Below are 17,478 nucleotides of genomic sequence, written 5' to 3'. Positions count from 1 at the left end.
AAATGAAATATCGTAATGTGAATGTAAAATCAAAAATTTAATTAAATGTAAAGTTTTTAGGCATCCCTTTAATTATTGAATATATTTTTAAGCAGCCTCTTGATTTATTAGCTTACCTATCATGGTTCAAATTTATTAGAACGTTTGCAGTATTTAACTGCATTTCCGTGCCTCGGAGAGCACATAAAACCATAGGTGCTTGTAACGAATTGCAGCCCCTTAGGATTGTGAGAGTTTAGGAATATATATTTTTTTATGGTATGGGTGACGCATGGGCAAATGGGCCACCTGATTTTAAGTGACCACCGCCCATAGACATTGACGATGTAAGAAATATTTATCAGTCCTTACATCGCCAATGCGCAATCAACCTTGGGAACGAAGTGGTTATGTCCTTTGTGCCTGTACTTACACTGGCTCACTCAAACATCAAACCGGAACGCAACAATACTATGTATTAATGTTAACCGGTAGAATATCTGATGAGTGAGTGGTACCTACCCAGATGAGCTTGCACCAAGCCCTATCACCGAGTAAATTCCCCGGAGTTTACGCACTATAACAGTTTCTAATTAGTTCTACTAATCTCCATCAACAGATTTTTTTCAAATAATTAAGAATAAAATAAAAATATATAATAATTATAAAATGTTAAAAATTTTTGTAAATCGAAATCAAATAAAAAATGTGTTTGGTCTGAAGAAAAGATGATATGTATTGCGTAAAATAAAAAAGTAGAAAGGTTACATTATTTATAAAAAATACTTGGATTTACTTTCCTATGTGAGAAATATATATTGGTTTTTTATGAAATCCAAAATGCAACAAAACTCATGGTTTCAAAATTCCCAGAGTATTTTGGGTATTTTGAAGAAAAATCATAATTATATAATAATAACTATAAATTTAACTAAACATAATAATTTATAAGTCTAATATGTCAATAAAGTATGCCACTATTAATTAACATTTCAGTGATATCTCATAATATCAATAATATTAAGTATTTTTATTATTTTGTTATGGTTTACTTACCACTACTTGGCTAAACTTCAATTACTTAATGCTAATTATATGACCACATTAAACAAAAACACAACGTTTTATACCATTTGTAAGTTTATATTGAAAAAGCAGGTTGTAAATTTCATTATTTATATACTTATATAACTACAATAATATAAATAAACTAAACATTTTAATCGTATAAAAAATACAAACTTTGTTTCTAGTCTTTTTTCTTCTTAATTGTTTATTAAAATTCCTTGTTTATAATAGATCCATACATGACGTATGTCATTTATAATACACAAGTGATGGAATAATATTTAAAACATTTTACATTTGATCCTTAACCTTCGTGACTACAAAGCGGCTGACGTAGCAACGAAACACTCGACTTCAGTAAATAATAATTTACTGTTTAAAAATGGTAATCAATGCTCCCGCTTACTGATAATGTAGTCCGATAAAAACAGTTGTATTAATAAGACATGAACTGTGTTCGCGACATGTTGAAATAATTATAAAATTAAGGTTATGTTAAGTAATTAATAAAATGGCATTTGCAACAAGAAAGTGGTTAGTGAATTTAAGGAATTTAAATAAATATAACAAATTCTTCTCTGTAGCTAAAAGTGTAAGTTCAAACTAGTTTTTTTATCACTTTTATTTTAAGTGTAAATTAATAGGTACTTATAATACATTTTATTAGAAATTTCTGTTACGATATAATTTAAAAGGTTTACTAAACTTTATTATTTTAGTGTTCCTATTCAATAACACTAGAAATATTGTTATTGCAATATGTCTTGGTAATTGTTTGGTTCATTTGATTTATCGTTTATATTCAAAAGCATTCTAGTTTCATGACGCTTGTATAAATATATACATTGGTAATCATTTAACAAAATTAAAATCGTTACTTAATAGTAACTTGTCAGTCATCTTTTTTACTAGAATAAAAGAAATTTTATAATTATTAGTTAGAAGTTTAATGTGGTTTACATTACACTACTAACTAAATATAATAAACATCTTATAACATACATAAAACATAAGATAAGACAAAACTTGGCCACATCTTATCAAACTCAAATGAAAACTATACGTTATCTGACAATGAGTTAATTATAGTATTTAATTTTTCTTAAAAACATTTTTTGTTTCAATAGCGAGGAATGTGTATTAAGCATGTAATGTTTTTGTACAGATAAGATAAAATATGTATTTACTGAAAATGTTACATAAAGCAAATTAATATTTAAACACAATTATTTTTTATAGGTACGCGGACGGGCAAATGGGCCACCTGATGTTAAGTGGTTACCACCGCCCATAGACATCGGCGATGTAAGAAGTGTGAACTTAATAAATAAAAATCGTTTAATATCAAATATGTGAAGAAGAATTGAATATTTAAAAATATTTTTATGTTTTAGATTCTGATGCATTAATTTATAACACTAATTTTATGTCTAATTTGACAGAAATCAGCTCATAAGCAAAATCCAGGCATAAAAACTTATTAATGAAATAATTAAATAATATTATTATTATTAAGCGCCAGTAATTCCATACCCACTTCAGGGTAAGCGCTTTCCTATTCTCTAAGGCCCGGTTCTGGTGATCTAGAGCTTATCGTGCGAGTATAGCTCGTCACGCAACTTTCGTTTATGTCGACTTCCCTTTCAACTGTAATTCTTCCCTGTTTACTTCAGCAATTTATATTTTGGATGGTGGAATATTATTTCTAGTATTTTGACTCCTACGATAGTGAGCTCCATTGGTCGCTGACTAAACTCGAGTTAAATTCTTTGGTTTCTCGCCATATACCAAGTCTGTACATCACATGTCCGTATGGAGACAATGTACACGTTTATAACTATACGCTAAATTTGTAATATCTTGATTAAAAATTCTTATGAATACTGTTCTGCAATCTTACGCTTGTCAACAATTACACACAATAATGATGAATGAAGCATAGTACGGCAATGACCGCTTGGTTTCCGAGCTTCATAAGAAATGTTAGATTAATTATGTGATCATGTTTTTTTCATATTTTAGTTATGGTTTCTATGTTATTACTGCAAACGATTAATTATTACGTCTTATTATTTTATAATTGCGATTACATTGCTTCAAGGATCTTAATATTCGACGATGTTCATATTGTCATTAAAAGAAGTTGATATAATTTAATAATTGGCAATGAAATTAAAAATAAATCATCGATAACAAAATGTTTTGCTTACACCCATATATAATTATGATTACATTTTATTTAATAAACATTATTTCATCAGAAAGATGTGAGAAGTTGCGAATGACAAGAGAACGTTTTAGTGATAATTGAAAATTAAAAAAAAATTTTTTTTTGTACATATGATATGATATTATTTCAATTAAAAGTATTTTTGTTTTATAGCTAAATAATCCATTAAAATACTACTATAGAAAATATATATCCCAAGGGAAAAATAAATTTACAATTTATCGTGTCTGTAAAAATGAATTAATTAAATGGATTAGTCTAAATAGCCTAATGGATTAGATTAAAGAGAAGCCCTAAAGTCGGGATGGGTCTATAAAAATGTTGAGAGTTTTGGACAATAAATTCTTATTAGTATTCCAGAGCTGTGTTACACTCGCGTGCCACTCTTTATTGATATCAATACTCTCCTATTGTGTTGGATTTCTGCCCCAAGAGATTACGATAAAAAAAAAAGAAGAAAATACAGAATACACTTTTGTTAACGGCTTACGCACGCTATTGTATACTATAACCTATGCAGTTTATTAGTCCTTGAAAGTGTCAAGTCCTGTGAGCAAAAGTCAGCCATGAGAAATTGATTGAACACTAAATTTCATAAAGCCAAAAGAAAAATAGGGCTTACAATGTTATATACCAAGCTAAGCATAATCAGTCAAAGTAATTGTGAATAAAAGTATGACATATTATTTTTAGAGATCGTTTTCGTCATGGAACTACACAGGTGAAAAAAATATTATTAAAGAGGAAAGACGATTGAAATTCAAATGGATACACACGACAAGCGTTGTTAATAAAACAGTAGCCTTCAAACTTTCCGATATCGGGGAAGGAATACGAGAAGTTGTTTTAAAAGAATGGTAATTTGTTTTTAATATTATAAATTACATAGGCGAACGTATTTTGTGAAATGACGTCTTTTTTTTTAAAGCGAATAGTAATAAAAGTATTTTTCTTTCAACCAGTTTATTTCCAAGAATTTTAATAAATGTATTATTACCGAAAATCGTTAATTCGTTTACATTATTTTTAATGAAGATGTAGAATCTCCCTTTTGAATATTAAAACGGTAGTAAAATGATTTGATACGATTGTTTTCAGGTTTGTCAAAGTAGGGGATAAAGTACAACAATTTGACAATATTTGCGAAGTCCAAAGTGATAAAGCAGCGGTGACAATAACCAGTAGATACGACGGAATCGTCACAAAACTTTACCATGAAGTTGACCAAACTGCATTGGTTGGACAACCTCTAGTCGACATTGAATTAGAAAGTTCAGGAGAAGAAGGTAAACGAACTAGAATGCAAAATATAGACACATTTTTGATATGTTTACTTATATGTATTTTAATAGATATTTTTGGATAGTAATTAATATGGTTTATAAAATATGATATGATATTGTGTAATATATATTAGCATCTGCGTAATTATATTTTACAGATGCAACGCCCGAAAGTAACTTGGCCAATCCAGCGATAAATACGAAGACTGAGCATAAGAATACGCAAAAAGTTAAAGTATTGACTACTCCAGCCGTGAGAAGGATAGCGGCGCAGTTTAAAGTAAGTAAAAAAATTAATAAGCGATTGGATTTATTTCAAATATTTTGTAACTTTACGTATCTTCGCATTGGCGATGTAAGGAATGTTGAATACTTCTAACAACATCAATGTCTATGGACGGTGATGACCGCTTACCACCAAATAATTTGCCCATCCTCCTACGTATATTATAAAAAAAAATTAACCATGCATCTATTTTTTTTAACATACATACAACTATTTAAGGTAGATCTAAGTACTGTGACTGCTACTGGAAGAAATGGAAGACTACTCAAAGAAGATCTATTGTCTCATCTTAACATTAGCGCAGATAAGTCTAATGATATACCAAAAAGCGAATCGTCAGAACAAGCTACTTCTATACCTGCAGCTGGAGTCAAAGCTACAGCTGAAATTGTCCTAGAAGATAAAATAGTACCTATCACTGGATTTACAAAAGCTATGGTGAAATCTATGACAGAGTCTTTGGTATGTCATTTTTTAAATAAACAATACAAAAAAATGTATTTGAATCTTGATTGTGCGTATTTTTGTTTCAGAAAATTCCACATCTTCTATTGAGTGACGAATATGATGTAACAAAGTTAGTAGAAGCAAGACAGAGTCTAAAGGAAGTCGCTCAAAAACGAAACGTTAAATTGTCTTATATGCCTATCGTACTCAAAGGCGTATCTTTGGGTCTCTCGCGTTATCCAATACTAAACAGCAGTCTCGACAGCACTTGTGAAAATCTCATCTATAAAGCTAGTCATAATATTGGTTTCGCAATGGACACACCTAATGGTTTAGTTGTGCCTGTAATTAAGGTAATATATATTTTTAATGCAATATTTCATTAATTATTAAGTTAGTTAATAAACTACATTTTAATTATTATAATTACAGAACGTACAAAATAAGAGTATTTTAGAAATAGCTGTAGAAATGAATTTGTTGCAAGAGAAAGGCTCAAAAGGGCAACTTGGGCTAAACGACTTAACAGGTGGAACTTTCACAATTTCTAATATAGGCGCAGTAAGTTTTAATTTTATAGTCGGTAAGTTATTCTTATAATCAGAACCAATTAATCTTTATAAAATTATTCTAGATCGGAGGAACATATGCAAAACCAATTATATTTTCACCTCAAGTATCAATCGGTGCTTTAGGAAAAATACAGGTGAATAAAACTATATTTTAGATTAGTATAAACATTTCGTTTACCAATTTTAAACTGCATTTTATTACTTCGGGTTACATAAACTTTACTTAATAATTAAAAACTAAGCAGATCTGAAACTCTTTGCAATAATAAACAGCACGACTTAAAATGTATAAATAGCTAACAATATATTTTATAATTCAGGTATTGCCGAGGTTTGACTCTGAAGGAAATATCACTAAGGCCCACATTTTATCTGTGAGTTGGTCAGCTGACCATAGAGTTATTGACGGAGCTACTATTGCTAAGTTTTCAAACCAATTAAAAGAATATTTCGAAGAACCTTATAAACTTCTTTTAGATCTGTAGTAATTAATATATTGTGTCTATTGCTATGTTTTTGTTAACTTTTAAAAATAAAGCAACTTTAATATTATATATATTTTTAATTTTAGTTAATATGTTAATCCTTATAAACTTATTACATTTGAAGCGTAGGTACCTTAGAATTTGTATCAGGATTATTTTAGTGACAGTTGATTTCGTACACACGCTTATATAGTAAATATTTATATTGTTTATTTTATAGGATTAAGAATCGCTATCGACGTAAAATTTCAAAACGAGTCACTTTAAAATAAGCTATTGTCCATTCCGGTATACAGTGCGGTGTGTACTCACGATGAAAACGGGCAAATATTTCAGCAAATAAGAGCGCTTCGATGCTATTAATTGGAGCCCATTTCAATGCTAAAAATGCCATGTCTACGTCACAAAACCTTTTATCTGAAAAAATAATAATATAAATAAATGATTATATTTAGTCTCTACTAACATTATAAAAGTTTTTGTTTGTTTATTCTTCTTTCCACATTAATAGAGCAACTGATTGCAGTATTTTTTTTTCATAGATGTAGTCTGTGTTATATCACTATAGTCTATAACATCATATTTATATTCTATTGAAAGTGAAAATAGTACTGAAATGTGAATTTTACCACACAGTTTTCACCCATTAGGAATTCAACATTTAACGGTTTAGTATATATATTTACTATTTACAATAAAATAGGTAATTGTGGTTTATAGATAACCTACAAATGGTAATAAGATTTTTTTTAAAATAGTATCAATGCAGCAATGATTTGACAATATATTTGAGCTTTAAAATTATTAAGTGAAAGGATATCTGCGAAATTTTCTAATATAAACGATCAAGAATTGCCTTATTCCGCGAAAGACGCATTATTGTTAATTTCATTGCAGCTGTTGATTAGATATAGTTACTTAAGCTTTTATTTAAATCAAATAATTGATAAATTCAATCAGTATCGATTATATAATGACATTGCTTATGATGTGTGAAATTCAAAAGTTGCCGATAAGATTAAGAAATTTATGTATAATGACGGAATAGAGAGCATCTGTGTGTCAATGACAACTGTTGTCTAAATCTCTCAGGGGGGTTTATTATGATTTAGGCTTGGCCTTGACCGAAATTACAACTAATGTTAATTGTTAATACGATCTCATATACCAGAATACTCAGTAAGAAGCGCAGCATACATACATATTACTATTTGACTATATCAATACATTTCAGTGTTTGATATTGTAACAACGTACAACGTATTGACTTTGATATTAATAGTAGTTGGCTTGCGCAATTTTTTTTTTCAATCTGTAAGTTCGATACGAGCAGCTCATGTATCATAATACTAAGTTGATAAGTTGTTTTATGGTAAAAAACATACCACCAATTTTTATGAAATAGACTTTCCGTGGTGATGAAATTTGTATGTCATCACTCTTAAGAGCTATCAAAGATCGCTGTTTTTCACTCCAATTACGATCTAGTTCTCGTACTAGACTCGACCGTGCAGCTTTTGTAAGCAATCCATTTAATTCGCCATATTGACCCTCGCTTATAACTTGCGTCACCCGAGATATCGCCTGAAAGTAGATTCTCAGTTAAAAGTTTTGTGAACTCCTACACTAGTTAGTTAATAACTTTTTGTGATAAATTACTACTTATGAAAATGCAATATAGCATAAATATAATTATAGTTTATTATTATATATAAATTATATGAATTATGATTGAAGCTAGCGAATTGGTCGGCACAAATGGTTATGTATTTTTTCATAAAGATTTTTATTCTATGTTGTCGCTGCTAGATGACTCTCTGGCGCAACAACTGCTATACTGCTCTACCGATCGCTTTGTCTATACGGAATAACATCTCCCGATGGTAATATTTTATACAACAATATCACGATACTTTAACGACACAGATTATACTGAATGATTTGCGATAATCTGGTGTAATAACTGGTTGTAGGGCTTTGTGCAAGCTCGTCTGGGTAGGTACCACCCACTCATCAGATATTCTACCGCAAAACATCAGAACTTGATATTGTTGTGTTCCGGTTTGAAGGGTGAGTGAGCCAGTGTAATTACAGGCACAAGGGACATAAAATCTTAGTTCCCAGGGTTGGTGGCGCATTGGCTATGTAAGCGATGGTTGACGGTTTAATAAATCTAAGGGTGTTGGTGACCACTTACCATCAGGTGGCCCATATGCTCGTCCGTCTTCCTATTCTATTAAAAAAATCGTTTAAATTATTAATTAATGATCATATAGACATAGAAACCTTTAAGAAAAAAGCGGATTCATTCCTTAAAGACTGGCAACGCACCTGTAAGTCCTCAGGTGTTGTAGGTGTCCATGGGCGGTGGTAGTCACTTTCCACCAGGTGAGCCTACTAAACCTTACACCCTCTTATATAAAAAAAATTAAAACGTCGAAAATGGTTCTGATCTGTACTGGAACCTAAGTCTACTGCATCCCAAAGTTAATCAGAACCATATGATGATAATCAAATTTTATATGTTATCATGGATGAAATTAAGTATACCTGCCGAGTTCCAAATTTGAACTCGTTTTCTTGAAACTCGGGGTCCCATACACGTCTTAATACACTAAAATCTATTTTGATCATAATCCAAGTGAAAGGATTTTGTAATAAAATCAGTTTAGGAATACGTTTTTTTCCTTTCTTTGGTATGTCTTTATCTTGACGAAACATAAAAGTCCTCGAAAAATTCTTAACAAAATCGCCATGGCGCTTTGAGTTGTGTAATATGTGGTTTAAATCCTTTCTCGGTTCAATTGGACGAAAGTTTCTAGTAAATTCTTCATGGATGGATGTAATACTCCGTTTATAAGTAATGTTACATGTCAAAACCTCTGGACTCCTAATAAAGTAACAATTGTTTTCTACTCCTGATAAATTTGCGAAACGCGTTGCAATAGGCCAGTAGGCTCTAACAAAGACCTTAGTACTGGCTAACATCTGTAATTTAAGATAAATAATTAATAATGCTATAAACACTTCATTATACACTGCATAATCGTAGATGTATTTTATTTTCAATCACAAGGGTTATCATTTTATAACTACCATAAATCCATTGCAACGTTTTCGCTTTTTAAAAATTAATTTTAAAGAAATTTATTACTTGTATAATTTTTCATCTTATTGTTACTACATGGCACAAAAATTTGACAAATGTTATTTTACAAATGACACTAAAGTGAATTTCATTGTATTAGAAATCAAAAAATTTTATTGACAAGGTTTTATAATTTAGGTCAGTAACCATAAAGTTACCGATCCTATTCATGACTGCACATAGCCAATATTATATTATAGATATTTAAAAAAAAAATCAATTGATTTTATCTCAGTAGCAGTTTGTAGCAGTGGTAATAATATGAACATGGGAAGCAAACTTTGTACATTTTTAAAGTAGTAGCATTTATCTTATACAAAATATTTTTTTTATATTTTTTGGGGTCATCTGCATACCAGATTACCCATTATTTACCGAATAATCTATAGGCCCGCGATATACAACATTTGACATACGCATGCATTTTATTATTGTAGATGTTACAAATGGTGATATTTCACGATAATGCGAGTGACTACGATAGGAATTTCGCTATGCAAGATTTTCTTTATTTGCCACATAGCGTCGTGGGCGTTTTTATAAAATCCATTAAATGAATTGCGCTTTGTTAATTTTTTACAGTAATCACAACGCTATGTGAGCTGTGTTTTTGATCAATGAGCGTTTTCGTTCGTTGACTCTAGCATAAATAATTCCACTTAGCATCAACCAAGATAAGCTATAGATAATAAATACCTACTCGAATACATTATAAATACTACCTGCCTACTGTTATGATATGTCCGACGTCAAGTACTTGGAGTAAATATGTTTAAGATAATTTTAAGACTAAAAGATAGGTATTGTGTCAATCACAAGATAATCTTATAGTTTTATTAACGTAAATACAAATGATAATACATATTAAATTGAATATCTACCTATATTGTAACGGTTGGCCGCCTTTCCATGATTGGCTGTTGTTTCCTCATAACAGTTAAAATATACATTATTTTCAGATATATATATTTTATACATGTTGTTATATACGTTGCGTGATGTGTAACACTCATTGATATATACGTCACTAAAGTAACAACACAACTGTACAATAAGTTCGTAGCTGAGTGAAGGAAACAGTGCATCGTTTTTGTTCGTCCGAGCACAACAGGTATCAATATAGTACTTACTCATATATTTTTAATATTAAATATAAATTACACTCTTAAATACTTTATTACTGAAAAAATCATGAACATAGATACACATATGGATTTTGTTTACCTAAGTATAAGAGCGATGTCAGGAACTTGTGCTGGGTGGGGCTACCTACATATCATGGCCAAGGTTTCAAGATATAAAATATTAAGATAGGTCTTAATTTTATATCGGAAAAAACTATATTTATTTTGTCTTCTGGGTAATTTTTAATGAACGGATGAAGTTCGGCTGAACAATAATCGTTTGAACGTAATAATTAGGAAGATAGTGAACACGATAACATCATATTTAAAATCGATAAATCTTTTCATTTTATCTACAACAAGAAGTATAAATATAAATCATCTGTAAAATCAAATTTATTATTCTTGTAATGATGTGTCGGTAAGTTTCAAAATTTCAAGCGTTACGTAGTTATCAGTTAAAAGTGTAAATTTTAATAACAAGTATTATTATAACATACATTTTCATAGTGATTGCTTGAATATCTAAAATATATACCAAATAATGCACATAGAACAGAGCACCTATCGATATAATAGTATTTTTTGTGTCGATAAAAAGTCTAAAATACTAGTTTGTAGGATGTCTTTATTAATGTGACCTTCATCAGATTAAAACTTCTTATAAATAGCAGTTTAACCTTCATTATGAATTGAAGTGAGCGTTAATATTCTACAGCATAATGTGGTCGACGTTTCTGGGAGTGGTGGCGTTGTTCTCAGTGGTCAGCGCATGTACGCCCAGTGTAACTACAGTGAGTGGGACCCACGCTCCGGTTACTGTTTGCTCGGGAGCGTTGATCTTCGCTGACGACTTCGAAGAATTCAACCTTGAGAAATGGCAGCATGAGAATACATTAGCCGGTGGTGGGGTAAGTAGATAATATTTATAACATTAAATTATTTTTATTATACCATACCAACCAAACATTACATCTTGCTAGTGTAACTATTGTGACATGTGAGTGAACAACAATAAACGCCCTTGTTAAATTTGCTATTATAAATAATTACCCGTTATCAACCTTCTAAACGTAAGTTATTACTTCCATATTTTATTCAAGAACCGAAACAGATAAAAATACTTCAATTTACAACTTATAATTGTGTAACCTTAACACATATACAACGGATATCTATGTATTAGACACAACTATTCCAGAAAAATAGCACTTTTTCAATAATTTGATTATTTTTAGCTTAACGTCGTTAGTTTTTAACTTATAGTGTGCTAATTTTGTGAATTATATTTTTATTATTACAGGAAACCAAATACCAATTTTTAGATCTCGTAAGGTCTGCCTGTTGTATTTATAGTTGGTTATTTTTAAGGTATTTCGTAAAACACGTTTCTAGCTATAATCCAATTATTCCAATATTGTACATTAAGAATAACATAACATATAGTTTAGAGAAATAATCATGATTACTTTACTTTGGCAGAATATATAAATATTTAAGATATAAAACTATGATACTGGTGGTAGGGCTTTGTGCAAGCTCGTCTGGGTAAGTACCATCCACTCATCAGATATTCTACCGCAAAACAGCAATACTTGATATTGTTGTGTTCCGGTTTGAAGGGTGAGCGAGCCAGTGTAATTACAGGCACAAGGGGCATAAAATCTTAGTTCCCAAGGTTGGTGGCGCATTGGCTATAAGCGATGGTTGACATTTCTTACAATGCCAATGTCTAAGGGCGTTTGGTGACCACTTACCATCAGGTGGCCCATATGCTCGTCCACCTTCCTATACTATAAAAATAAAAAAAATGTTATGGCTATTCTCGATCACGAATTAAATAAACTTCAACTAAAATAAATAAATTAGATAAACTACTTATGTTTTTATCAGAATTGGGAGTTCCAATACTACAGCAATAATCGAACTAACTCCTTCACTGAGGGCGGAAAGTTGTACATTCGACCATCGCTGACGTCAGACCAGTTTGGTCATGCATTTCTAACGAGCGGTCGTCTCAATATTGAAGGGGGAGCCCCTGCTGATAGGTGAGTTTTTCCTTAACAATAGAACTTTAATGCTAAAACAATCCGTCGCTTATTCTACAACAATAATGGAAAGTTCATTACAAATTTTTATACATACATAATATGGGTAATTATGCAATTTGGGTGCTTTTACGAAAAACATCAAATGATGTTCCATCGGGTTGAGGCTGGCATTCATAGTTCCATAAAATATTGGGTTTTGAAGTTCCCTGAAATATACGTAAAAATAAGGTATTTTCGAATTGTTTAATTAATATTTCGAAGCTTACGTTAGAGTTTAGAAAAGTACTCAAACTGCTTAATTACCATTATATGTACTGACAAGGCTTAGACCATTATAATTTCAGAACAATAAGCAGAATGGATGAATTACATCCATTCAACTACAACTAATATCAATTCGATTCAAATGATTTACATAATATAATCTTATGTAATAAATGATAATTTATAGTTTCCAAATCTCATCGAGAAATAATAATTTTATCAATTTAATGATATATGAAAAATTCGAATTCATTTTTTTTATTAGTCTATTTTTATGACTTATCGTAAGAGCGAACTAAAATTGCAATATTAAAGACAGAAGTATTGAAGAGAAGTTACACGAATGTTTTCTCAAAAATGAATTATATCTAAAAAAATATTTTTAAGGTATACGTTTTTATTTGAATACAAAATATGCCTGAAAATATCTTGACTACCAATATACCTATATTATTTAGTTCATATATTATTAAATACAAAGAACAAAAACGATATATCTTTAATTAACATGCACATTCATAATATCAGTATTAAATGTAACGTGCAACTTTGTTAGATTAAAATCTCTGGGTTGATTATCATATAAATTGATGTGACAAACGAACGTTATACAAAACTTTATTTATTTATGATTAATCATATTTTTATTAAAATTTTGTTACTAATTAAGCAAAAGTAATGCACTAATATTACACAAGTGGCATAAAAAAATCTATAATTAATTATTATATTATTGTCACTAAATACTTCGTCTTATTTATTTAACTATTCACTTTATACATGTTAATAATGACACGAGTTATCCGGCATAAACCCTGCTCACACGTAGCCTTGTGACATTATGTCAAAACTCCTTTAATTAACTATATTATAGATTAAGATGAAACCATAGACAATACACTACTTACTTTTTAGTGTATATTAAACACCTAAAAAACTATTTAATTTGCTTAGTTACTCGTAGCTGTATAAAATTTAAACAAATTACATGACATAAGCGCTGTTAGAAATATTAACCATTCCTTATTTCGTTAAGCTGGCTCACTCACCCTTTTACCAGAACATAACAATACATAGTTCATGGAAAATAATTGATAAGTATGTGTTAGAATAAGTGATGTATTCGTGGAATCTACCCAGGCAGCCTTGCACAGCCGTTCCAAATACTATTTTAATGTGAAACTGACTTGACTAATTTAATGTGAAATTCTTCAAGGTGTACTAATCCTCAATGGTTCGGGTGCGAGCGCACAGGTTCTCCTCTGAATATAATAAATCCCATCAAAAGCGCACGCATCCGCACTGTAAACTCGTTCAGCTTCCGCTATGGAAAGGTTGAAGTTCGAGCCAAAATGCCCGCTGGAGATTGGCTGTGGCCAGGTAACTATTACTTATACATGTGATATTTTTTTATGTGCATATTTATTTTTATTTGCGACTTAATAACTTGTAAAAAGTTTGTATTGCATTTTTATGTTATATATATGAAAAAGTGAATGCTTAACCGAATAACCATACATTTTGTTCACAGCTATTTGGCTTATGCCCGCTTATAATGCTTATGGTACATGGCCGTCCTCCGGCGAGATTGATCTCGTCGAGTCTCGCGGAAACCGGAACATGTTACAAAACGGCGTGCACATTGGTACACAAGAAGCCGGCTCCACGTTACACTACGGACCGTATCCAGACTTAAATGGCTGGGAACGGGCACATTGGTTGAGGAGAAATAGCCTTGGTTACGATCGCGACTTTCATCGCTATCAACTCGAATGGACTCCAGGTGACAGTAACAACTAGAAAATATTAATTAAATTAATTAAATTATTGTGTATTACGATACTTATTTAATACTAGTTTCCGCCCGCGACTTCACCCGCACGTAAGGTTCCTGTTTTGTAGGTATACTCAACATGTATTGCATGATGATCGATTGATAGTGGTATGATGTGAAAGCGTAATAAACAAACCAACAAACTCACCTACGCTTTTATAATATTAGTAAGGATACGACACAATTGGAATATTTTAAGTGAGTTTATACAATTTGTCCTAGTTAGACGGGCTAAATAAATACCTTTTGTACCTTATTTTTATAAAAAAAAGATACAAAGCTATAGGTACGTACTTAATTTTTATAATTAAGGTGCGATACAATAAAAAACACACGGTACATTTGTTTTTGAAACAAATAAATTGAAGATTATTATGAGTTTACCCTATGAAGAATAATATATGTAAAAAGTATTTTTTCAAGATTTATGGTAATTAAGGATGGTCCTGTAACTTTCGTCTGCAGACTTTCTGAAGTTCAGCATTGACGATGTAGAACTCGGTCGAGTAACGCCCGGAAGCGGCGGTTTCTGGGAATACGGTGGCTTCAACAGCAATCCCAACATACTGAATCCGTGGCGATATGGAACAAAAATGGCGCCCTTCGATCAGAAGGTAACAAACCCATTCTTTTTCATAGTATACATTGCGAGTAAGTCAATGTAATTTCATACGAAGGAAAATTCTTTGATTTTAATAAAAATAAAAGATTATGTTATTACAATAAAAAATAACAATATGCTTTACGATAATGATGTGTTTTTTTTTTAAATAAATGTCCCTCGCAAACTTGATCGCAAATATCAATCAAGAATCGCACAGACATTTGTTTTTATATACGTACTAGCGTCCGCCCACGTTTTCCCCGTTTATGTATGTACTTACATACATACTAACCTAGCCTAAAACTTGGCCTCGTTTTAGGCTAGGTTAGTATGTATGTAAGTATCAGAATTCAGAGAGTATTCTGACTTAATACAATATACATGTATATGTATATATAAGTTTAATAACATTTTCAGTTCTACATAATCATAAACTTGGCTGTGGGAGGTACTAACGGATTTTTCCCAGATGGGGTAACTAATCCATCACCCAAACCATGGTCGAATAATTCACCGACGGTAAGTTATATATATGTATTATTATCACAATTAGTCTTATATTCTCGAATATCTCTTAATAATCTACATTCATGTAAGGATATTTGGCACAGACCCTACTCAAACATAACTAACTATGGCGTACTGTAGAATATTTTAGATGCTAGGTCTAATCAAAGACCAACAAAGGTCCCATAGACAATTGCTGCTTTTTAACAGATTACACACATTCACAATAAATGTAATGTATTAAAAATAGGTATTGCGTGGAAATTATCATATACACTTCCAATATGTAATAATTTGCACATAATAAAATATTTTATACGTCTGTAATTATTTGCAATGCGTACGAATAAGGTTAATATACTTTTTTAAAGATTTATACGGATAGCCATTATAGAACATTACATTACAGATATTTTGGAATCTTTTTGTGTATGTTTTGTTAATATGATTTTTGTAAAAATGAATTTCAAAAAAAAAAGGAAACTTGATATTTAAATAAAAACTTTATATTCAAATACTTCATCGTTGGTTTTGTGGCTGGCATATAAAGCTGGACCTCCGCGGCCCGATATGACTGAAAACACGTAAAGAAGTCTTTGTGTCGTGTCTCATCAGATTACAAGAATGAGGGAAGAGGGTGCACTTGTGTTTGCGCGCACACTAGTTCTTCATAATGTCACCCACAAGAATGGCCTGCGTGACCGGATTCGGTCTGGAGGATATTGTTCTATCATTGTTATTATTAGTCTAGTTTTTGTTTATGTAACGTTATGTTACTAACGTATTCATTGTTACCGAGTTAGCTGACATAGATGTTACTCACACCTAGCCTTGAGGAGGACGGTCAAATTCATAGACAATTTATTTATTTTAAAGATTTGACATATTCCTAACAATTATCTGATATTTAGAAATCCGTGAAATTTAAAAGGTTGTACTTGAATAATAAAATAGTTCATACATGTAAGGATATTTATTTTCTTCTTTTTACATTATAGGCTGCTACTGATTTCTGGAACGCACAAGCAGCTTGGCTACCTACTTGGGGCCTCAACCAGAACGATGGTAAAGACGCATCTCTACAAGTGGACTATGTACGCGTTTGGGCTTTGTAAAATAAACTAATATTAAGAATAAAAAACAGTTTACGAAGAAATTAAATGAAAGAAATTAAATAATTTTTTTTTATTAACTACCCATGTACAATAATTTTTTTAAAATAAAATATGGAATGCCTTTTTATGAAACAATTACAAAGAAATAAGCTTTTTAACCTTATATAATCAACAAGTTAAGACTTATAACGATTATTGAAATAAATAAAATTGGTTTTAAGAATTGTGATAAACATTTATTGGGTAGGCCAAATTGTGTTCCTGTTTGAAGGATGAGTATGTCTTAGTTCCCAATGTTTATGGACAGCGATAACTACTTACCATTTTACTAAATAAATAAATAATATCTTGCTTCTCACACTCTGTTCTCATTAAACAATACATTGTTTAAAATAATAGGTAATTATCGATCAACCGCCATTGGAGAAGCTTGGTACACTAAGCTCAAATAGCATATTAAAACGAAAGAAGACCATTGCCA

At 30.9% G+C, this 17,478-nt stretch overlaps 3 protein-coding genes across 6 annotated transcripts; 2 read left to right on the top strand and 1 right to left on the bottom strand.

The window, feature by feature from the left end:
* Window positions 1-1,431: 1,431 nt before the first annotated feature.
* On the top strand, window positions 1,432-6,417 carry LOC126768330 (lipoamide acyltransferase component of branched-chain alpha-keto acid dehydrogenase complex, mitochondrial). Its single transcript, XM_050486349.1, has 9 exons — window positions 1,432-1,639; window positions 3,971-4,134; window positions 4,376-4,563; window positions 4,719-4,840; window positions 5,066-5,308; window positions 5,380-5,646; window positions 5,726-5,854; window positions 5,928-5,999; window positions 6,186-6,417. Exons 1-9 carry the CDS (start codon window positions 1,559-1,561, stop codon window positions 6,348-6,350), a joined length of 1,431 nt encoding a protein of 476 aa, XP_050342306.1. The 5' UTR covers window positions 1,432-1,558; the 3' UTR covers window positions 6,351-6,417.
* A 44-nt stretch (window positions 6,418-6,461) lies between these two features.
* Window positions 6,462-10,442, bottom strand: LOC126768337 (m-AAA protease-interacting protein 1, mitochondrial-like). Of its 2 annotated transcripts, none has more exons than XM_050486363.1 (4): window positions 10,380-10,442; window positions 8,901-9,338; window positions 7,736-7,934; window positions 6,462-6,767 (listed from the first exon to the last, which is right to left on the bottom strand). In XM_050486363.1, the coding sequence occupies exons 2-4, from the start codon at window positions 9,336-9,338 to the stop codon at window positions 6,583-6,585; spliced, it is 822 nt and encodes a 273-aa protein (XP_050342320.1). In that variant the 5' UTR covers window positions 10,380-10,442; the 3' UTR covers window positions 6,462-6,582. The 2 variants fall into 2 exon arrangements, with proteins under 2 accessions (XP_050342320.1, XP_050342319.1); XM_050486362.1 differs by lacking the exon at window positions 10,380-10,442 and adding an exon at window positions 9,447-9,590.
* Window positions 6,998-17,052, top strand: LOC126768335 (beta-1,3-glucan-binding protein-like). 3 transcript variants are annotated; one of them, XM_050486360.1, is made up of 8 exons: window positions 6,998-7,017; window positions 11,341-11,533; window positions 12,516-12,670; window positions 14,154-14,317; window positions 14,469-14,720; window positions 15,237-15,385; window positions 15,793-15,894; window positions 16,881-17,052. In XM_050486360.1, exons 2-8 carry the CDS (start codon window positions 11,345-11,347, stop codon window positions 16,995-16,997), a joined length of 1,128 nt encoding a protein of 375 aa, XP_050342317.1. In that variant the 5' UTR covers window positions 6,998-7,017; window positions 11,341-11,344; the 3' UTR covers window positions 16,998-17,052. The 3 variants fall into 3 exon arrangements, with proteins under 3 accessions (XP_050342317.1, XP_050342315.1, XP_050342314.1); XM_050486358.1 differs by lacking the exon at window positions 6,998-7,017 and adding an exon at window positions 10,506-10,609; XM_050486357.1 differs by lacking the exon at window positions 6,998-7,017 and adding an exon at window positions 11,021-11,043.
* Window positions 17,053-17,478: the final 426 nt, after the last annotated feature.

The sequence above is a fragment of the Nymphalis io genome, chromosome 5, assembly GCF_905147045.1.
Source record: "Nymphalis io chromosome 5, ilAglIoxx1.1, whole genome shotgun sequence".
In the NCBI taxonomy this organism is placed as follows: Eukaryota; Metazoa; Arthropoda; class Insecta; order Lepidoptera; family Nymphalidae; genus Nymphalis; species Nymphalis io.
This window is presented reverse-complemented; position numbering and strand designations above follow the sequence as displayed.